The 23,863-nt window shown below is 38.4% G+C and overlaps 1 protein-coding gene across 2 annotated transcripts in view; it reads right to left on the bottom strand.

The window, feature by feature from the left end:
- LOC134537822 (prestin-like) overlaps positions 1-23,863 on the bottom strand; it is a 63,694-nt gene continuing 39,831 nt past the window's right edge. For both annotated transcript variants that reach the window (XM_063378669.1, XM_063378670.1), the window contains 6 exons: positions 22,137-22,313; positions 21,255-21,527; positions 19,539-19,703; positions 16,198-16,275; positions 2,308-2,434; positions 1-708 (listed from right to left, as the gene is read on the bottom strand). In XM_063378669.1, coding sequence (XP_063234739.1) covers positions 557-708; positions 2,308-2,434; positions 16,198-16,275; positions 19,539-19,703; positions 21,255-21,527; positions 22,137-22,313 — 972 coding nt within the window. In that variant the 3' untranslated portion in view covers positions 1-556. The remainder of the gene's footprint in view (positions 709-2,307; positions 2,435-16,197; positions 16,276-19,538; positions 19,704-21,254; positions 21,528-22,136; positions 22,314-23,863) is intronic.

The raw sequence follows: 23,863 nt of genomic DNA, 5'->3' as shown, positions 1-23,863 counted from the left end.
TATGGTTGTGTTCATTTATTCAAACGTATTACAACTGCATAAATATTATGACAGTAGCTGAGCAAAAAACTTTTCATCCATAACATTTTGATACAAGGGGTCATACATTCATTATTTACATAATTCACAAATGTTTAAAGAACAAAAAAAAATATTCCCATGAAGTATTAAATTTTTCTCCAGGATTAGCAATTAAATAAATATTAATTTAAAACGTACATGGTTCAAACTTTTCAAAGGTCCATTTTTATCTACGTCTTTACTAAAGGAGGAAAATGTTACATTTTTTTTCTACTTGTTCACTTACTGGATCTCTTTGATTAGAGATGAAATTGAAATTACTTGGAAAGAATATTTTCTGATGTTATAATAGGGCAATTCACGCTCGTGGATACGTTAAAACTGAAATATATTTCTTCACTTACTCCTATCCAAACATTCCAGGGCCTCCCACGAACGCAATTGCCATCCACTTGGCATGGTTCCCCCGCGAGGGTCTGTCCAAAGACTCGGAAAAAGGTTGTCCGCTCCTGTCGAGAAGCAAGTGAAAAGCATGTCACGTTCGAGTGTTGAAGTTCTGGTGGTTTTCATTCATCTGGATGTACATGACGGCGTCATGGACTGTAGGGAAAATCTTCATGGAAGTTCTCTCTTCGCAGTTCTCTTCGCCGAGAAGCCCACACTTCTTCAGGTTCTCGTACACCGGACCTGGAAGAACACAGTTGGACAATCAAGTAGGCCTCCCGGCTGGGCGTCAGACGTCATCTTGGCTGACCTTGACCTCTGACCCTACCGCTTGCCCTAGGACTCTCCTCTCTCTATAACTCAACTTATGCTGAAGTCATTTATATAGCTTTAACTGTTTAATTCCTTATTAAACTTATGCTATAGTCATATGCATGTCTTTAACTTTTCATTTGTTACTATACTTTTGCTACATTCATAGTTGTGACTTAAAATTTTATCCTTAATTCCGCTTATATGTCATTGTCACATTATTGTATTTTCCAGCCATTTATTTCTCATACTGCATTCGATAGAGCGCTCGTGTAGCTGTTTAATATAATGTCAAATTTTCATTTTAAGTACATGTTATAATAGGCTTTATGGTCACTTTTCTCATATCAAATAAAGTAAAATATTTCCGATGTTGTTTGTTTCGAACCGACGAACAATGTTAATCAGACAATGTCCAACTCTAAAATTATACGCCAACCAGACGGCAATCTTTACATAAGCATCTACGTAGTTCTAATAATGGTATAGACATAATTAGATATTAAATATAATTGTCTTTACTTCCAACAAACTCTTAAACGTCCTTTGACGTATTTCGGAAATTAGAGAGGAAAAAATTGAATTAAATATCACATGTTTAATTAGAATGTATACAATGAATTCTTATAAAACATTAAAATTACATTTAAATGTTTTCAAATAAAATATAAATATCTGTAATCTTATGACCTAACGTTTTGTATACAATAATCTTCAATAATTCCCGAGTTCCTAGAAATTATATTTTTCAATAGGAAGAAATGATTCACATATACAATATTACAACACAAATTATAATGTCATGCTATCATTACCAGAAAAACTTAATTTAAAATTCTCGCTGAGACTAACTTTATTTTTAAAAAAAAGTAGACTTATTATTTTTTTCTCAAATGGCATTATGAATGGACAGCATATAGTGCAAAGCTAATTAAATAATGATATTAAAATTATTTTATAAATCCATAACAAATCCGCCCAGCTTAAAGAGTATAATGTGTGTGTGTTTGGGGTTGTTGGTGTAGCTATGTCGGCATACACATTGCGCAGGGGAGAGAGAGGGAGGCTTCACTGAGTGTCCTATGAACATTCACCAGCGCACGGCAACGCCCACTATGATTCCCATCAGTAAAATATTCTAGTTCGAACCCACAAGGAATCAAACCTACCGCTTTGGTGTAAGGCGAGTGATCTGACCACACAACACCCCATCTTGTCCACCCCATCCCCTAGAAACTGATACATAACACTTGCCCTATTGCATGTCAGACTTTAGTTACATCAGTAATTTAAAAATATTATTGATTTATTATTTATACAAGAAAACTGATTCAATCTCTCCTTATGACTAAGAAATCAAGCACTAATGTGTATAAATAATATAAGATACATATACTGAACAATTTTATAAAAATATCATAATTTAAGCATCAATATCAAAGGGGAACTCAATATTTTTCCTTCATAATAATATATTCTTAATGTCTTCCGGAACCTACACACTTTCCCAACGTGCCATAATCTACTTACATGAGCTTCCAGCGAGATAGACAGGAATGCCGAGCTTCTGGAATTCCTCTTCCAGGATTTTAACAGTATTGACTCCTGATGGATCTATATAGCTCAGCGCTGAGAAATCCAGTAAAAGGGATTTTAACTGAAAGAAGAAAATTCAGTTACATGGGTGTTGGTAGAAATTGTTTTGTAATTCTAGTATAAATATTTATGTTCCAGTACATATGTATGTCTGAATACACACACACGCACATAGAAAATATAACCATATTTACGAGGCTGCTAGAGACGAGGCAGACCAGCCAGTGGCGCTATCCTGCGGTAGGGGCATGAAGTAGTAGAGTCCGTTTCTTCCTCACCGCTGCACGGAAATACAGAACCCCATCCGCGTGAACATGTGTATCTAGGATGCCATTGTTTCCGCAGCTTTGAGTGTCAAGGTGGGTTTACGATTGAAAATTAAGAATTAAGAATTAAGACTTAGTCGTGTACTTACCATATGACTCTATGTAAACTAGTGGAATGGTTTATGATTGTCGTGAGTGAATTTTGACGGGTCGTGTGCGAACCATATGATGACTTAAGACTTAACAGAAATGGTTATATTTTATATTTTTCGTTAAGACTTAAGGGAAGCGACCAATCACAACAAACCGGAACCTTTCAGCCGGAAGTTTATGTCTTGGTATTGGACCGAGCGAGGCAGTATTTTTGGTTAGAATTCGTATATTTGTAATTACGAATTAATTTAGACATGAGTGAACATTCTTATGCAACAGAATTTGACATTTTAGTAGAAGATGATGTAACGATAGAAGAAAAATAGATATCCCATTTGTCAATAACCTATTTCAAACCTGCTTCTCCATTTCGAACAATGGCCGACCATGTGTTTTGTGCTGTGATTGGTTCGAATTAACGACTTCTATATCAATAATAAACTGGAAAATGTAGTTTTGACTTAATAGTGTGCTCGATGTTAAGTTATAATAGTAGATGTATATAGTTCATCCTGGGACAGGGGAGGGGGGAGGGGGATCCGGGGATCCGATCCAGACACCTTAAGGCTTCGCTTCATCACCCATGTTGGATTACGTCACTTCCGCCGGCCATACACGCACGAAAAAGTGTCCCGTTACGTTCATCAGCCATGTACGCACGAAAAAATGTCCCGTTACGTTCATCAGCCATGTACGCACGAGAAAATGTCCCGTTACGACGGACAGACCAGCTCGCCAGGACGTCTCGCTATGAAAAGTATTAGGCGGTAATAAACAGCCAGGAGGTAACGAATATAAGCCTACTTCTACACGTGTTATGAACGCCGGATACATACGGCCAGGCAACCGTGTGTTTTGGCGCGCTCTACTTCCACGACGCGCAACGGCACCGGCAAGTTTTTATTACTACCTCCTCTCAAGTTCTGATCTCCTAATACTTCACAGCAGAGAAGCGCTGTTGGTCGGAGCCCGTAGGTACTTCCTTCGCACGCCTAACCTAACCTAACCTAACCTAAACTAACCTCACCTAACCTAATCCATATGCTAATCTATGCTAACCTAACCTAACATAACCTAACCTAACCTAACCTAAACTAACCTAACCTAACCTAAACTAACCTAACCTAACCTAACCTAATCCATATGCTAATCTATGCTAACCTAACCTAACCTAACCTAACCTAATCCATATGCTAATCTATGCTAACCTAACCTAACCTAACCTAACCTAAACTAAACTAAACTAAAATAAACTAAACTAAACTAAACTAAACTAAACTAAACTTAACTTAACCGAACCTAACCTAACCTAACCTAACCTAACCTAATCCATATGCTAATCTATGCTAACCTAACCTAACCTAAACTAAACTAAACTAAACTAAACTAACCTAACCTAATCCATATGCTAATCTATGCAAACCTAACCTAACCTAACCTAAACTAAACTAACCTAACCTAACCTAACCTAATCCATATGCTAATCTATGCAAACCTAACCTAACCTAAACTAAACTAAACTAAACTAACCTAACCTAATCCATATGCTAATCTATGCTAACCTAACCTAACCTAACCTAATCCATATGCTAATCTATGCTAACCTAACCTAATCCATGCCAATCTATGCTAATCCATGTCAATCTATGCCAATCCGTATGCCAATCTATGCTAATTCGTATACCAATCTATGCTAACCTGTATGCCAATCTATGCTAATCCGTATGTCAATCTATGCTAATCCATATGTTAATCCATGCTAATCCATTTGCCATTTTGTATTTCTAGTAATTTCCACCAACTTCGAATCATGTCGTCACCATTGCAATTTTCGTTACGGTCGCCATCTTGAAAATCCGCAATTTTTATGTTAGAAAATCGGGAAAATTTTTAAAAATCATTAAAAAAATTAAATAATCGAATTAAATAAAAATCTTAAAAACCACTGTTGCAGTTATTGTTACGGTCGACATCTTGGATTATATAAATGTTGCATATTTCGTTACACCCGCCATCTTGGTTGAGTACCATATCATTCTTACACTTTTCGTTAAGACCGCCATATTGGGTCCTATTAATGTTACAATTATCGTTATGGTCGCCATCTTTAAATTTAGACACCATCTTGAAAATCTTTATTTATTATACGATTTTAATGAAAAAAAAAAGTTCAAAATTCATCAAAAAATTAACTTAATAGAATTCTGTTTATATCGATTCCCGTCCTTGATTCGAAACCGGCGAGGGCAAAAAATATAAAATCAACAGATCCTTCCTCCACAGAAGCCACCTTCAGACTGACCTACCTCCACCAATAACAAGGTATTTACCATCAGCTGGTATGACGTCACCACACCTTTGACCTTGACCTTGATTTTTGACCTTGACCTTGAAATTTAACCTTAACCTTGAAATTTGACCTCGACATTGATCTTTGACTTTGACCTTGATGTCCATCACGGATCCGTCATTTTATGTTCAGTACATGCTAGCGGTCATTGCCACCATCATGTTTTCGTCTGCTGGAGGTCACCATATTGTGTGTACTTGTCTTACCATCATGCAAATTCTATTCTAACATGCTACAGTGCAGTAATAATTTATTATTGCTGAGGTGTCCACCATCTTGAAATTTGACCGCCATGTTGAAATCATGTAATTATTTAGTTAGAAATGCGGGAAAAATTCCAATAGTCTCCGAAAAAATCAATTATTAATTTACAAATTGAATCGATGGATCCATGTCCACGGTTAGATTCTTGACCAGTGACAGTTGTAACTAATTATTAAATAAATTTTAAATTCTTTTTTCCGTTACCTTTCGCGGAGTTTATTAATCATAAGTCAATATACCTAACCAAAGAATTAATACAGTGACGATAAGCCTATCATGAAAGTCTAATTTTTGAATAATCTGAATAACCTATAAGCCGTTCATGTACAAAACCGCACATAAAGAACAATTGTCTTCAGTCCATGAGACCGAGTCATGTCATTATCAGACGTATAGGCTAGTCATTTCAGGACCACGTGACCTTCGTCGTTAGCTAATTATATTCAATTAATCCATCGTGACATTTTTATACATTCTAAAGGAGCAAGTAACCTTGAAAAATATTTTAGTAACACCAAGAGGTGATAAACTAGTAAATATTCAATCACTACATTTTGTACTACGCGCAATCAACAAAAAGGAAGCACCATCAACGAAAAGACAGCACCACCAACGAAAAGGCAGCACCGACTACGAAAAGGCAGCACATTTGGAAGCACCGACTACGAAAAGGCAGCACATTTGGCAGCACCGACAACGAAAAGGCAGCACATTTGGAAGCACCGACAACGAAAAGGCAGCACATTTGGAAGCACCATCATCGAAAAGGCAGCACATTTGGAAGCTCCATCAACAAAAAAAGGCAAAAAGGAAGCACAAGTTACGAGATCTAAGTCTTAGTTAGAAATCAGAATACAAGAAATAAAAACATTAAATTCTTATAATTTAAATTATTTATTTTATTGCTTTACATTATACAAATGCAAGTAAAACAAGCCATTATTGTATGTAGCCAGCATTCCTCAGTTCCTTGAGTATGAAGGATATTTCTTTGATGCACGAATAGTTTCCTGCACAAAGCGAACCATGTAAAAGTCTTAGCCGGTCAACCAATATGTTTGGATCTTTCCATGATGTGTAATCAATCTCTTCTACCACCATCTTCCTTGCACCTTTATAAATATTACGATCTCTGGTGTCTTCCGTTTTACCACCAACCTCAGGGTAACTTTCATGTTTGAGACGGTGATCATCACAAGCTTGATCAGATTTATTTAATATATCACGTCGTTTCCACCGTTTCGGTCTCAGGACACCGCCACATTCTTCGATCTTGGCAGCTTTAGGTGTTTCATCATAGTCTATGTCTTTGTCAACAGCCTCAGAGTCACTGTAACATCACACGGAAAAGTTCAGAACTCCAATTCGCTGTGAAACCTTTCTCAAAGACACCTTTCTGCTTGGAGATTCTCACAATGTCACCAACATTAGCTTTATGCTTGCGTGTATCTTTCTTATTCGTGTTGGTGAATACAGTCCCAAGCAGACGATCATCCTTTACATCTGTCGATGGTACATCCTCCATCGAGTACGACGTTAAAGTCGGTAAAGATGCCATCGAAGTCTCAAGAACAGGCAGTTACGCGACTTATGCACCAGAAGAAACAAACTAGGTGATCCGTACACCGTCGACGGCAGTAACAAATTGGGCGTCCTGCTGTCTAGGACTCGTTTTTATACATTAACCGGTTTGAATAATACGCTAGTCAAATCAAGAACAATTTACTAAAATACTAGAGTCAAAAAAACATTAAAAAAATAGAAGTACCATCAACAAAAAAGGCAGCAAATTTGGAAGCACCGACTACGAAAAGGCAGCACATTTGGAAGCACCGACAACGAAAAGGCAGCACATTTGGCAGCACCGACAACGAAAAGGCAGCACATTTGGAAGCACCGACTACGAAAAGGCAGCACATTTGGAAGCACAGACTACGAAAAGGCAGCACATTTGGAAGCACCGACTACGAAAAGGCAGCACATTTGGAAGCACAGACTACGAAAAGGCAGCACATTTGGAAGCACCGACTAAGAAAAGGCAGCACATTCGGCAGCACCGACAACGAAAAGGCAGCACATTTGGCAGCACCGACAACGAAAAGGCAGCACATTCGGCAGCACCGACAACGAAAAGGCAGCACATTTGGCAGCACCGACAACGAAAAGGCAGCACATTTGGAAGCACCGACTACGAAAAGGCAGCACATTTGGAAGCACCGAATACGAAAAGGCAGCACATTTGACAGCACCGACAACGAAAAGGCAGCACATTTGGCAGCACCGACAACGAAAAGGCAGCACATTTGGAAGCACCGACTACGAAAAGGCAGCACATTTGGTAGCACCGACAACGAAAAGGCAGCACATTTGGAAGCACCGACAACGAAAAGGCAGCACATTTGGAAGCACCATCATCGAAAAGGCAGCACATTTGGAAGCTCCATCAACAAAAAAAGGCAAAAAGGAAGCACAAGTTACGAGATCTAAGTCTTAGTTAGAAATCAGAATACAAGAAATAAAAACATTAAATTCTTATAATTTAAATTATTTATTTTATTGCTTTACATTATACAAATGCAAGTAAAACAAGCCATTATTGTATGTAGCCAGCATTCCTCAGTTCCTTGAGTATGAAGGATATTTCTTTGATGCACGAATAGTTTCCTGCACAAAGCGAACCATGTAAAAGTCTTAGCCGGTCAACCAATATGTTTGGATCTTTCCATGATGTGTAATCAATCTCTTCTACCACCATCTTCCTTGCACCTTTATAAATATTACGATCTCTGGTGTCTTCCGTTTTACCACCAACCTCAGGGTAACTTTCATGTTTGAGACGGTGATCATCACAAGCTTGATCAGATTTATTTAATATATCACGTCGTTTCCACCGTTTCGGTCTCAGGACACCGCCACATTCTTCGATCTTGGCAGCTTTAGGTGTTTCATCATAGTCTATGTCTTTGTCAACAGCCTCAGAGTCACTGTAACAATCACCGTAGAAGGAATCGTCTTCACCCAATTTACCGTAATAATTCGATGTTGATGATGTTGAAGTGTCTTCTTCGTCTTCATGCTTCCTTTTTAGGAGTCCATCATTTTTACAAAGTAGGAAAGATCTACTTGAATTCGGCTGGAATATATTCTCACTTTTCACGTTAAGGATTCTTTCATTGTCTTCATTCTTCCGTAAATCATCAACCTCCTTCAATTTAAGTTCTTTGTCGAGATCGGAAGAGCCAAGAAAATTATTGTCGTAATGCAGATCACTCTTCCTTAGGATGGTAGATTCATCGTTGTCCTCTAGCTTGTACGCAGGCTTGGCGCTACAAGTTCTGCCATGTCTTTTTAGGCTCTCTCCCCGCGTAAACGACTTGCTACATCGAACACAACTTATCATATTACGCAGTGGATTTTTAACACAGTCATTCTTCTCGTGTTGTCTTTTATTCTTTCTCAAGATAAACTCTTTACCGCAAAACTTACACCTATGTTCTTTCGATACAGCGTCAGATCCCAAATCAGAATTCATATTAGTTACTGAGACTAATGCCAGATACCAATTGAGTGTTTTAAATTAGATCCAATACTTAAATAGAAATTTTTTCATATTTCATCAGCGAGAATTAATATATCTCATGCAAAAGTACTTTATGCATGTAGTTCTGCTTTTCAACAACAGATGTCGCCACATGTTGCTTGCAGGTAAATAATATTTAGTTCTTTTATGCAGGGTGCGGGATGCTCACTAACGATCGCAAAAGAAGGATGGCTTCGCTAGACTCCAAGGAAAAGGAAGTTCGTCTTGCATGTTGGTGCTCCACAGATGTCTCATGGCATAATATTAATTTGACTGAGTAATGATATGTGTTAATTCCACCTTATAAAAATATTGCAAGTTTTGATTTAGTAGCAGAAATTATCGAATTAAATGTAACTCCAAATAAAATGACATGTCTCATTAGACAAAAAAAATCCATGCAGAGAGCGGTTTCTCAGAATAGTCAGAAACACTTGAAGAAACCACAGGAATGATTGCAAGAACACGGGAAAACCCATCAAAATATTGACAAGAATAATCAGGAGCACACGGAGAAAACCATCAAAATATTGACAAGAATATTCAGGAGCACACGGAGAAAACCACCATAATATTAACAATAATAATCGGAAGCACACGGAGAAAACCACAATAATATCGACAAGAATAATCGGAAGCACACAGAGAAAACCACCACAAGTTTTCTTTGATATCATAAAAATACAGAAAAAAAATATTTAAAAATAAAAATAAATTAATAAAACAATTTATTTTTATTTTTAAATATTTTTTTTCTGTATTTTTATGATATCAAAGAAAACTTGTGGTGGTTTTCTCTGTGTGCTTCCGATTATTCTTGTCGATATTATTGTGGTTTTATCCGTGTGCTTCCGATTATTATTGTTAATATTATGGTGGTTTTCTCCGTGTGCTCCTGAATATTCTTGTCAATATTTTGATGGTTTTCTCCGTGTGCTCCTGATTATTCTTGTCAATATTTTGATGGGTTTTCCCGTGTTCTTGCAATCATTCCTGTGGTTTCTTCAAGTGTTTCTGACTATTCTGAGAAACCGCTCTCTGCATGGATTTTTTTTGTCTAATGAGACATGTCATTTTATTTGGAGTTACATTTAATTCGATAATTTCTGCTACTAAATCAAAACTTGCAATATTTTTATAAGGTGGAATTAACACATATCATTACTCAGTCAAATTAATATTATGCCATGAGTCATCTGTGGAGCACCAACATGCAAGACGAACTTCCTTTTCCTTGGAGTCTAGCGAAGCCATCCTTCTTTTGCGATCGTTAGTGAGCATCCCGCACCCTGCATAAAAGAACTAAATATTATTTACCTGCAAGCAACATGTGGCGACATCTGTTGTTGAAAAGCAGAACTACATGCATAAAGTACTTTTGCATGAGATATATTAATTCTCGCTGATGAAATATGAAAAAATTTCTATTTAAGTATTGGATCTAATTTAAAACACTCAATTGGTATCTGGCATTAGTCTCAGTAACTAATATGAATTCTGATTTGGGATCTGACGCTGTATCGAAAGAACATAGGTGTAAGTTTTGCGGTAAAGAGTTTATCTTGAGAAAGAATAAAAGACAACACGAGAAGAATGACTGTGTTAAAAATCCACTGCGTAATATGATAAGTTGTGTTCGATGTAGCAAGTCGTTTACGCGGGGAGAGAGCCTAAAAAGACATGGCAGAACTTGTAGCGCCAAGCCTGCGTACAAGCTAGAGGACAACGATGAATCTACCATCCTAAGGAAGAGTGATCTGCATTACGACAATAATTTTCTTGGCTCTTCCGATCTCGACAAAGAACTTAAATTGAAGGAGGTTGATGATTTACGGAAGAATGAAGACAATGAAAGAATCCTTAACGTGAAAAGTGAGAATATATTCCAGCCGAATTCAAGTAGATCTTTCCTACTTTGTAAAAATGATGGACTCCTAAAAAGGAAGCATGAAGACGAAGAAGACACTTCAACATCATCAACATCGAATTATTACGGTAAATTGGGTGAAGACGATTCCTTCTACGGTGATTGTTACAGTGACTCTGAGGCTGTTGACAAAGACATAGACTATGATGAAACACCTAAAGCTGCCAAGATCGAAGAATGTGGCGGTGTCCTGAGACCGAAACGGTGGAAACGACGTGATATATTAAATAAATCTGATCAAGCTTGTGATGATCACCGTCTCAAACATGAAAGTTACCCTGAGGTTGGTGGTAAAACGGAAGACACCAGAGATCGTAATATTTATAAAGGTGCAAGGAAGATGGTGGTAGAAGAGATTGATTACACATCATGGAAAGATCCAAACATATTGGTTGACCGGCTAAGACTTTTACATGGTTCGCTTTGTGCAGGAAACTATTCGTGCATCAAAGAAATATCCTTCATACTCAAGGAACTGAGGAATGCTGGCTACATACAATAATGGCTTGTTTTACTTGCATTTGTATAATGTAAAGCAATAAAATAAATAATTTAAATTATAAGAATTTAATGTTTTTATTTCTTGTATTCTGATTTCTAACTAAGACTTAGATCTCGTAACTTGTGCTTCCTTTTTGCCTTTTTTTGTTGATGGAGCTTCCAAATGTGCTGCCTTTTCGATGATGGTGCTTCCAAATGTGCTGCCTTTTCGTTGTCGGTGCTTCCAAATGTGCTGCCTTTTCGTTGTCGGTGCTGCCAAATGTGCTGCCTTTTCGTAGTCGGTGCTTCCAAATGTGCTGCCTTTTCGTAGTCGGTGCTGCCTTTTCGTTGGTGGTGCTGTCTTTTCGTTGATGGTGCTTCCTTTTTGTTGATTGCGCGTAGTACAAAATGTAGTGATTGAATATTTACTAGTTTATCACCTCTTGGTGTTACTAAAATATTTTTCAAGGTTACTTGCTCCTTTAGAATGTATAAAAATGTCACGATGGATTAATTGAATATAATTAGCTAACGACGAAGGTCATGTGGTCCTGAAATGACTAGCCTATACGTCTGATAATGACATGACTCGGTCTCATGGACTGAAGACAATTGTTCTTTATGTGCGGTTTTGTACATGAACGGCTTATAGGTTATTCAGATTATTCAAAAATTAGACTTTCATGATAGGCTTATCGTCACTGTATTAATTCTTTGGTTAGGTATATTGACTTATGATTAATAAACTCCGCGAAAGGTAACGGAAAAAAGAATTTAAAATTTATTTAATAATTAGTTACAACTGTCACTGGTCAAGAATCTAACCGTGGACATGGATCCATCGATTCAATTTGTAAATTAATAATTGATTTTTTCGGAGACTATTGGAATTTTTCCCGCATTTCTAACTAAATAATTACATGATTTCAACATGGCGGTCAAATTTCAAGATGGTGGACACCTCAGCAATAATAAATTATTACTGCACTGTAGCATGTTAGAATAGAATTTGCATGATGGTAAGACAAGTACACACAATATGGTGACCTCCAGCAGACGAAAACATGATGGTGGCAATGACCGCTAGCATGTACTGAACATAAAATGACGGATCCGTGATGGACATCAAGGTCAAAGTCAAAGATCAATGTCGAGGTCAAATTTCAAGGTTAAGGTTAAATTTCAAGGTCAAGGTCAAAAATCAAGGTCAAGGTCAAAGGTGTGGTGACGTCATACCAGCTGATGGTAAATACCTTGTTATTGGTGGAGGTAGGTCAGTCTGAAGGTGGCTTCTGTGGAGGAAGGATCTGTTGATTTTATATTTTTTGCCCTCGCCGGTTTCGAATCAAGGACGGGAATCGATATAAACAGAATTCTATTAAGTTAATTTTTTGATGAATTTTGAACTTTTTTTTCATTAAAATCGTATAATAAATAAAGATTTTCAAGATGGTGTCTAAATTTAAAGATGGCGACCATAACGATAATTGTAACATTAATAGGACCCAATATGGCGGTCTTAACGAAAAGTGTAAGAATGATATGGTACTCAACCAAGATGGCGGGTGTAACGAAATATGCAACATTTATATAATCCAAGATGTCGACCGTAACAATAACTGCAACAGTGGTTTTTAAGATTTTTATTTAATTCGATTATTTAATTTTTTTAATGATTTTTAAAAATTTTCCCGATTTTCTAACATAAAAATTGCGGATTTTCAAGATGGCGACCGTAACGAAAATTGCAATGGTGACGACATGATTCGAAGTTGGTGGAAATTACTCGAAATACAAAATGGCAAATGGATTAGCATGGATTAACATATGGATTAGCATAGATTGACATACGGATTAGCATAGATTGGCATACAGGTTAGCATAGATTGGTATACGAATTAGCATAGATTGGCATACGGATTGGCATAGATTGACATGGATTAGCATAGATTGGCATGGATTAGGTTAGGTTAGCATAGATTAGCATATGGATTAGGTTAGGTTAGGTTAGGTTAGCATAGATTAGCATATGGATTAGGTTAGGTTAGTTTAGTTTAGTTTAGTTTAGGTTAGGTTAGGTTTGCATAGATTAGCATATGGATTAGGTTAGGTTAGGTTAGGTTAGTTTAGTTTAGGTTAGGTTAGGTTAGGTTTGCATAGATTAGCATATGGATTAGGTTAGGTTAGTTTAGTTTAGTTTAGTTTAGTTTAGGTTAGGTTAGGTTAGCATAGATTAGCATATGGATTAGGTTAGGTTAGGTTAGGTTAGGTTAGGTTCGGTTAAGTTAAGTTTAGTTTAGTTTAGTTTAGTTTAGTTTAGTTTATTTTAGTTTAGTTTAGTTTAGGTTAGGTTAGGTTAGGTTAGGTTAGCATAGATTAGCATATGGATTAGGTTAGGTTAGGTTAGGTTAGGTTAGCATAGATTAGCATATGGATTAGGTTAGGTTAGGTTAGGTTAGTTTAGGTTAGGTTAGGTTAGTTTAGGTTAGGTTAGGTTAGGTTATGTTAGGTTAGGTTAGCATAGATTAGCATATGGATTAGGTTAGGTGAGGTTAGTTTAGGTTAGGTTAGGTTAGGTTAGGCGTGCGAAGGAAGTACCTACGGGCTCCGACCAACAGCGCTTCTCTGCTGTGAAGTATTAGGAGATCAGAACTTGAGAGGAGGTAGTAATAAAAACTTGCCGGTGCCGTTGCGCGTCGTGGAAGTAGAGCGCGCCAAAACACACGGTTGCCTGGCCGTATGTATCCGGCGTTCATAACACGTGTAGAAGTAGGCTTATATTCGTTACCTCCTGGCTGTTTATTACCGCCTAATACTTTTCATAGCGAGACGTCCTGGCGAGCTGGTCTGTCCGTCGTAACGGGACATTTTTTCGTGCGTACATGGCTGATGAACGTAACGGGACATTTTTTCGTGCGTACATGGCTGATGAACGTAACGGGACACTTTTTCGTGCGTGTATGGCCGGCGGAAGTGACGTAATCCAACATGGGTGATGAAGCGAAGCCTTAAGGTGTCTGGATCGGATCCCCGGATCCCCCTCCCCCCTCCCCTGTCCCAGGATGAACTATATACATCTACTTATAATTCTTAAGGAAATCAATCGTAAACCCAGCTTTAGACTTTAACTGACGCAACACTTAAGAGTGCAACGAGACCTTTTCACGGGACGAACCGGCAGGTATAAAAAGAGGGACCGATCTGTGAGCGGAGTGAAAGGCTGGTAGCGATAACCGACGAAAGGGAAAAAAACTATATTCCCGAGTACCTCAAAAATTTCACTACCGAAGTAAATTTATATAAATATAAATGTAAGGTTGCTTGCTTTCCGAGAAAACACCCTCCTACCTTACCATAGTTGTCTTGTGAGTCTCCACAGTGGAGCTAATGATTTTTTTTCAGTTCTAGTCTCATCTTTTGTAGATCTCTACAAAAGTCCCGTTGAAATATCATAAATGTATATCCTTACTCCCTTTTTTCCTCACTCGAACATCGTATCTGTCTAATGTCACACAGATGTTACTATCCTAGTTTCTAGCTTGCTAAGCTATGCAGTAAAATAAACGTGTCAATGACAAGTAAGCAACTAACAAAACTCTTAAAAAAAATTTAGTTTCGATTTCTTAATGTACACAGCTGTCAAAAGCTATCTGTTGTTAATACTTGAATCACTAAAATACAGCAACAATAAAAAATACATCACAAAGGGATTTAAAGCTTTATGAAATGATGTAGTTCAGTTTTCTTTACAAATAATGTGTTCCTGATTACCCCATATAGGTACCTAATTTGCATCAGGATCAAATAACTTATCGATGTGTACTTATTAATTGCGGCATTCAGAGTTTCACATTGTTTTAAAGGCATGAATGAAATGAAGTGCCAGGCTCTTTTTAAAACCTGTCTTCAACATTTTCATTTTAACTTTTATGTCCGAAAGCTTTTCACTACAGCTGGCACATTGAGATAATATTCTGACTTCACACCCTATTGTTTATCAGTAATTGAGTTACTAGTAATATTACTGCTATAACAAATTAATTGTGTACACCATTATATGTTGTAACTATAAAAATTTCGCAGGATCAATACAAGATACAGCACCCTCACCACAGCCCTAGTGGTGGACTTCCCCCCCCCCCCCAAACCCCTTTTTCACTGTGCCCTACGATTAGCAGTCACTTGAAATCGAACGTTAATGCGGTCATAGGCAATGCGCCAATCGTCCTGCATATTACTATTAAGCCCACATCTAAGGCTTTCTCCATTTACGGTAATCGTGATGTTCTATTAAAAGGAGTAATAATTCATTTTAACTTTACACACCGACACTTGTCTCGATTACATATACTTACACAAATATATTTTTTTACAAGAAACTAACACCTTATAAATATTATTTTACATTGGTTTCGTGTTTGTTTAATTTAAGGAATTTTAATAATTGTCCTTCTAAATTTAATGTTATTATGTTTTGTCTCTTTGCGGTGGACTAAAGGTATGTCCACACTGGTGCGTTTTTACGTGCGTCAACCTCTATAGTCACAGATTTTATGGATGTTTGCTGCGAATACGACAACTTTCCTATTTTTAAGGTTTTATCGGTCGGGTTTTGTGTCAGTCATTCTAATTATTCGTGTAAATCATGGTAAAGTTAAAAAAAATGTGTTACATTTTTGTTTATGAGATACAAGAAGAAAGAAGTATGTCATTTTAAAGATTTTTTTTGTTAGGTTACAACGCAATTGTGATATACCAAGTTACCTAATAACAAAATATGTTTGTAATTCTTAATTATCCATACCTGTACCCTTTCTTCTCCTCCTAAGTTGTTTAGACGAGCGAGATCCTCTTCTACAAAGCTGACATTCTCAATTCCATCCTGAAAACATCAACATTTTTAAGGAACATATTTTTATTCGCACTACATGTATCAACACATGCATTTAATTCCAGTTTAAAAGGGAAATGCATAAACTTAACTTAAAAGTAAAAAAAATTGATAAATTATTTATTAACACCCACAATTATCTCAAAACTTATGTTGGGTTTTAAGGCCTCTAGCTACCACGATGTTTACTATGATTTGCAAGCACGTGTATTGCTTTGCGGGTCAGTCTTATTAAGTAAATGTGAACCTAGGTGTGTTATACAGAATATTAACAAACTTCACTTACATTCAAAAGTAAACAGGTGGTCAATACACGACGTTTAACAAGAAGTCATTTGCAAACGTTTTAAGTAGGGGGAGCTAAGGGGTTCTAGGGCTTACCTATGCTGCAGGGGGGACGGGGCAGAGGAGGAGACATTTACTTAGATAAAGACGTGGTTAGCAAATATGTGCCTTGTGAGTATTCAAAAAGGTCGTGGAGTGGAGGAGATGACGATGGTGACTTCATCTGCTGGCAGCTTCCAGCTTGTTCCCGCATCTTGAAGTTAACTGTAAAAAATACTGGGAAAAATCAAACCTTTTTCGTGAAATTGGGTAGCAGATGTTCATTCATTATAAATATTGTTTTTTTTTATTCTGTTGAAGTATTTTTATAGTGATAGATGGTTACTGCATGTCTTAAGACCCACGATGCTTCGGTGGTGGACTAGGGTACACATGGTTACATCACTTGCCTCGAGGCATGCGTCGGCCTCACAGCGGTGGGTTAAGACAGATCATGTTTTCACCGCCAAAAACAAGATGACTCCAACATTCTCAAATTGAGACTTCAATCTTGGGCTCTCTCAATGAATCCAATGATTAACTGGATCGGGGGCGGGTACACATTAGACCAACAACTTGCCTCCCATGCTGAGTGTTACCTGGGACACCACCTTAGTTAACAGGATAGTGCACTTAAGGATCAGCAATAATAGAGACTACCGACCTGGACTTGGACCGGGTTTTACATAAATGAAGGGTTCCCTTTCTTGCCTTAGTCATATATAAAATTCGCTCATTTAAAGCCTAATTTCACTCTTAGCCAAGTTTGTTAAGGGCTCCGCATACCCGGGCGCACATACGGTGAGCAGAGCTTCAGGAAAAACAACGCGATTTCAAAACTACTCAAGATATCAGAACGGGGTCTGCTTACGAAAAGCATTTAAGAGTTTGATGAGGGCCGAAAAGTACTTTTGATTTTGGATGAAGTTTTTAAATTGTATTTTTAGAGGAGTTAAAATGGCTAAAACGCATGTTTTCAGAGTAATTTTTAGGCGTAAAACAACCATTACAGATTCTTGAAAGCACTTAAGGGACTTGCATTACACCTCTTTCTTTATTTCTCCGCAAAATAATGTTACTGTCACCGCAGAAATTTCACAGTTATCATGTGACGACGAGAAAACTGCGCGCCAGTTCAGAGCCTTGCGCTTAGAGGCTATACCGCACTAGAAGCACCAGCAAGTGTCACGCCTCACTAACACAGATACACCCCTGACGAGGCGGGCCCCTTGAAGACAGACATCACCATCGTCATTCCCTCCGCCCCACAACTTGTTTGAATACCAACAAGGCTCATGTTTATCAAAAACCTGTTGATCAAGGTAATATCCCCTCTTCTGGGGCTATGTTTACCAACACTGATCTTTACCCCATTCCTACTGCAGCATAGGTAGGCCCCAGAATCCCTGTGCTCCCCATTCTTGTTTCACATGAGGAAATCACGAACTTGGTTGATGTAATATAGTTCATGGCAGGGCCATCGTGATGTAAAAGGGCAGTGGAAAGGGGGGAAGTACAAATTCCCAATGGCCCTGGCACCAGGGCAGGTACACTGTTGATTTTCCAGGTTTTTTAACATTTGGTTTTACCCTGACAGGACAAAAATTACATGTCTAAATTTTATTTATTTTATGGAAAACCATACAAGTAATTCTGTACGCACATTTTAAATTTATGACTACCGAATGTTCGAAGTCTTAAAATGTTTTTTTTTTTTTTAACTTGAGGGTTTGAAAAATTAAATATTTAACAACAGGGTAGTTACAGCAGAATCTCGATTAACCGACTTAAAGTGAACTGCGGTAACATCGGATAAGCAAAATATCGGAACATGAATATATTTAGAAAATCATAAAGGTTTTCAATTGGCCCAGAAGTATCGTTTTTCGGGGTAGTATTCTTTTTTTCACCTTTTCTTCAGTGTAAATTCTTCCACGTCACTTCATGATTTGCTTAACCAGGAAACTACATCACTGAGGTTAATTGAGGATTTCGACTATGGTTAGATCATTTTTAGGTGCTGAAGCAAATGTTTCAACAGTATTCTTCGGCAATGAACATGTGTTTTGAAGTGTGTTGCTATTAATTTACAGGATTCGCATTGGCGATGTGGAATATCCCATTTCCTTGAGAGCATTACAATAAACGAGCTAATTGACATGGGTTTTCCATTTTGATTCTAATACGATACTTTGTTATATGAAAATTCGGTTATAGTGTTTAAATTTTAGCATATTGTGAACTCAATGCGTTCAATTGGATATTTAGATCGAATAATCGAAGCCTGGTTAATCGAGACTCTACTATAATTCTTTCGTTCTAAAAAAAAAAGTTGTCTGTAAAGTCGGTTTACGGACGATAGTTTAACGTGACGTCATAACAAAACATTGATGAAATGATTGCATAATTTTATGAATAAAATTGAATCATTTTTATTGAATTATCACTATTTTGTATGGATACAAAGAAGGAGTGAAATGAAATCTACAATTTAATTGATAAATTTACTTTTATTTGCTCTCATTAATTCAAATATGTTTATTACTTTAGTGAACAGATTATTTTAACTATAACTTTTATACATGTTTGCTATTTAACTTCTTCCAATCTGTGTTATTCTGTTAAGGATAGGACGATGATAGGAAATGTAGGAAACGAATGGGAGTTTTTCAAGTTTAATGTGCCTCGAAAAAATCAAATCGATGGTTGTTCCAATCGAGTGGAAGAGAGATAGATGTGGCGCAAGCGTACAATGAGCGTAACGGGACACAGCATAACGGGACAATGTGCGTTACGGGACACTTTTTCATGCGTACAGCCGGCGTTCATCGATTTATTAGACGTTGTCACGTCAAAAAAGAGCATCAGGTTATTAATAGATGAACATTGTTAAACCCTAGTGGTAGTTGAGCTGAAGAGAGCTGGTGTACCTTGGGTGACATCCCCCTCCTCCTAGCTCGCTTCTCCAGGAGCTGCAGCTCGGCCTGGGGGTTCACGCCCACCAGCCTGATCAGCTCCTTCCTGAAGTGGGTCCGCGTGGCGAAGTTGAGGCCGCCGCAGTAGTGGAATATCTTGATGCCGGGCACCTCCTGGGTCTGTCGCAAGCACGACACTGCCACGCTCACGGCTTGGCTCGCGGTGCTTTGGAAAGCACATTTCATTACTACCTCCCCCCCCCCCTCCTAGCTTAGTAGTTACTTCTACTTTGTCCAACAATTCTTCCTGAACTGCCCATCTGTTTCCCGTAACCAACCCGCACACTTAATGATGTCTATGCAGGTTTTACCTGGGCCCATATCCTTTGCTTGATAAATGTAAGGAAAATCATACTCCAAAACTTCTCTGGGTAGCTAGCAAAAAGGAAAAATGAGCAGCACAGCTTTCATAAATCTCTTCAACTGATACAGATGCAAGAGTTTTTCTATGCATAAATTAAAATAAGATTTATAAAAAGTGCAGTGAACATAAGAAAACTAGGTCACGTCATTTATGTCTTGAAAATGGTGGGAATTAAAGTAGAATTTTTTCAGTATAGTGATGAAATTAGTCCATTGTTAATTTATGTTTATTTGGCATTTGATAGATGAGGCATCATTCATTGTTATGACATACACATATATCATTCAAAATTTTACTTATTTCGTTGTAAATTGTTTTATTAATGTCATATAAAAAACGCCAATCGCAATCGTCCTATATAAATAAAGTGAGATTTAGAAATATTTTATAATACACTGTTTTAAACCCAAATCTTTAAACAATTGTAACTGTTGATATTTGTGAGGTAGATCTAATTAGTATTGTAAAGGTGCTCATTAGTTATGAGTGACACTGGGTGATAGCGAGAGCGAGCATTCACGTTTGCTGGGAACACTAACACCGACCAGTGGCATAGCCGGGGGGGGGGGGGGGGTTTATGGGTTCTAACCCCCCCCCCCCCCTTTTGCCACCATTATTTTTCTTATCTGAAAGCAGGTTAGCTAAAAGCCTGGGTGTCTTACTGCTATCACCGGCCACTGCACTGGAGGGGAAGAGTAAGCGAGTCCTACCGATTCTCCTGCCTTTCCCCAACCCCTGTCACGAGCAGAAGTTATAAGGTTGTGACGCTGTGACGGGTCCCAAGCTTTGAAATATCTTACACCTATTGTATTTAACCAGCGCGGTAATTATAAGCAGGTGTTGAATGGGCTTCGAAAAGTGTAATGATCGCTGTGTGTGTATAGAATTGAGACGACATGGTGTCATGTAACTCTTCAAGCTAAAGTTAATTGTTTCTAGGAATAGATCAGTTCTGCCGAAACCCAACCCTTTTTATTCTTTTTTTTGTATTGTCGAGCTTCGAGAATGATTTATGATTTTGAGTGGACGTAAACAAGGCACTTAGATTGATTAAAATATCTTTAATTAATTTCTTACTTCATCACTCAAAAAATTTTTTATTAAAAAATTAATAATATTTTTACCATTAAAATATTTAAAGTTCAGTACCGAAAACTGCTCAAATAGCACTATTTTACACCTTAAAATCAATTTTTTTTCCGGATCCCCTGCTTTAATAGGGGGGACCATGCTTCTTAACCCCCCCCCCCCCCCTCCAATACACAAATCCTAGCTACGCTACTAACACCGACACCAGTAGCACTCACGCGCTTGTACTTGTTCATGTCGAGGTAGAGGTCGGTGTCGGGGATCACGCCCAGCAGGCAGGTGTACGGCTTCATGCCCTGGATGAAGATGGACACCAGCGAGATGACGACGCCCGCCAGCAGGCCGAAGTCGATGTCGACGAGCACGACCGTGAAGAAGGTCACGAGCCACACGATGCCGTCCAGCACGGAGAGCCGGCAGAACTCTGGCACCTTGCCCACTTGCAGGAGCATCCCCTTCAGTGCCACCACAATCAAACTAGCCAGCACGCACTGGAAAAGAAAGCACAGTTGATTTGCAATTATACTTCGAGTTAAAGTTCAAGTGCCAAACATTATATTACATATATTACAACTGTTTTAAAAATATTTCAACATGCAAATGATAAACAGTAAATTTAAATGGCTTATATTGTTCTATTGCTTGAATTTAACCAAGGGTCACTATAATTCAGTAATATTATATCAAAAATACTATTAAAGTTTAAAAACTTAAAACACAATTTAAAAATTCAGCAGTGACTTATCAAAAGGAAATGAAACAAGACAGAAGAAGGAGGGCTTATCGGGTTGGTTTCCCGGCTGATTAAACACCAAAATTTTCAAAAAGATAAAACTTCGTGGACTTTGCTTGCTGACACATGGTGGGTTACCTTAGTTGTAATAAAGTTTTAACCCACGTTATAACTCCACCCGAGTTATTTCCAAATGATATCACCTAACGTCGAATATGATGACTTTGATGTTGTTGATATTTTCACAAGTTACAATATGCCACCTTCCTGAGATATATTAGAATATGTTTCGAGTCCAGGCTGTGAAATGATTCGGTGAGCTCTGGTTCGCTCCAGGTCCTACAAGGTGGGAACGATCTCAACTCACCCTGGGCAGCGGCTCGAAGAAGGGGCCGATCCACAGCATGACGAGCAGCAGGATGCCGCAGGACACGACGCTCGCCAGCTGCGTCCTGCCGCCCACAGTCTGCTGCACCAGGCTGCGCGACAGCGATGCGCAGAAGGGCAAGCACGAGAAGAAGGAGCCCACCACGTTACCCGCGCCCTGAGGACAACACAGGCGCCTCTCACGAACCACGTACATGCACAGTAACTATGATGGGAGCAGTAAGGAGAAGAAGGACATGTAGGAGAAGAGGGAACCCACCAAGTTACTCCTGCCCTGAGGACAACACAGGCGCCACTCTTGAACCACGTACATGCCCAGTGACCACTTTGCGGAGTATCAAGGAGTAGAAGGACATGTAGGAGGTGAGTGAATCCACCACATTTTCCCGCCATATTTTCCAGACTTTATGTGTGCTAACCAGTGCCTGTCATACCCTGTTGACGCCTCTAAATGAACAATGGCACACTCACGTGTCTCTGGCTTTGCTAGGTAAAGTGTTTCGCATAAACACACCTCGGTAATGAGGTATTTTTCATTTTTAGAGCATATTTAATTAAAATTATATATTGGTGAGCAGATGGTTCGGCAGAGAACTTAGGATTTTTTAACTATTTTATTTCTCATGCCTCGACCTAACTTGTGGCGCCGTAACTAGTGATCTGTGCGCCATTTTTTAAATCCATTGCAATGGCTTCCATGCTGGCATTATGTATTCGTGCTTCCTCCAACTGTGTTCGCTCGTTCTTCGAAGTGTTGACTGGATGTACTATACCATTTGTAGCACCGATGAACGCCAAATGCAGGTAAAAGTGGCGGGAATAAAAACCACTAATATTTTTGTCAAGATTCTGTCTTTTTTCCTTGAGGTTTTGCACACCTGCATTTTTTCGCTTGGTCTTGCGGGTGCTGGATTGACCATTACCCATTCATAATCAAGTCTTGGCCTTCATGAGTTTAGTTACGCCCCACGAAACGATTTTTTCTACAAGTTCTGCATCTCACGTATGGCTTTGGCTTCCTGTACCAGAATCTTGTCAACTCGGTGTCTTGATTCCAGATTCTTGCTGAGGGAATAGGTGATATCGTGTTGCTTGCATTTCTCGACAAGAGAATTAATGTCCACGTCACCTCGAGGTAGTCTTTTGACTAGTTTCGTTCCTGGACCACACAATCTGTAGCCTGACATGTGTATCTCGAAAGGCAGATTATTTATCAGCTATTTCACAAGTCCTGCACCTATGTGTTTTTTGTTCTTGCCTCTTCTAGTCATTACGCACAACTGAGCCGAAAGTATAAATGCGTTTGCTTTTATACAATTTCGCCAGTACAATGAAAGTCGTCAAGCAAGAAATATGTTTGCCTGTGCGCATCATACAAGTTGACATGGCTTGTTATTGCCTTCTACAGTACGATGCATTATGCCAGGCCCATTCAACTGCGGTAAAACGTGCGTTCCACTGAGTCTGCTGGAGGAACCAAACGGTATTCGGTTCAAAATGTGTACCTTTATTCCAATACGTTGCAACAGCCAAAGTACCAGCGCCTAGCTATGATTCTACGATCGATGGATAGTCTGGAGAATTTACATTTAATGAAAATTCAGACGTGCGGTCTCCTAGTGAAACAAGAGCCAATTCAGTAATAATCAACGACGATATCATGTGCGAGAAGCAAGGCACTATACAAGAGTACTTTTTCATGGGCGG

This window comes from Bacillus rossius, chromosome 12 (genome assembly GCF_032445375.1).
Source record: "Bacillus rossius redtenbacheri isolate Brsri chromosome 12, Brsri_v3, whole genome shotgun sequence".
NCBI lineage: Eukaryota > Metazoa > Arthropoda > Insecta > Phasmatodea > Bacillidae > Bacillus > Bacillus rossius.
This window is presented reverse-complemented; position numbering and strand designations above follow the sequence as displayed.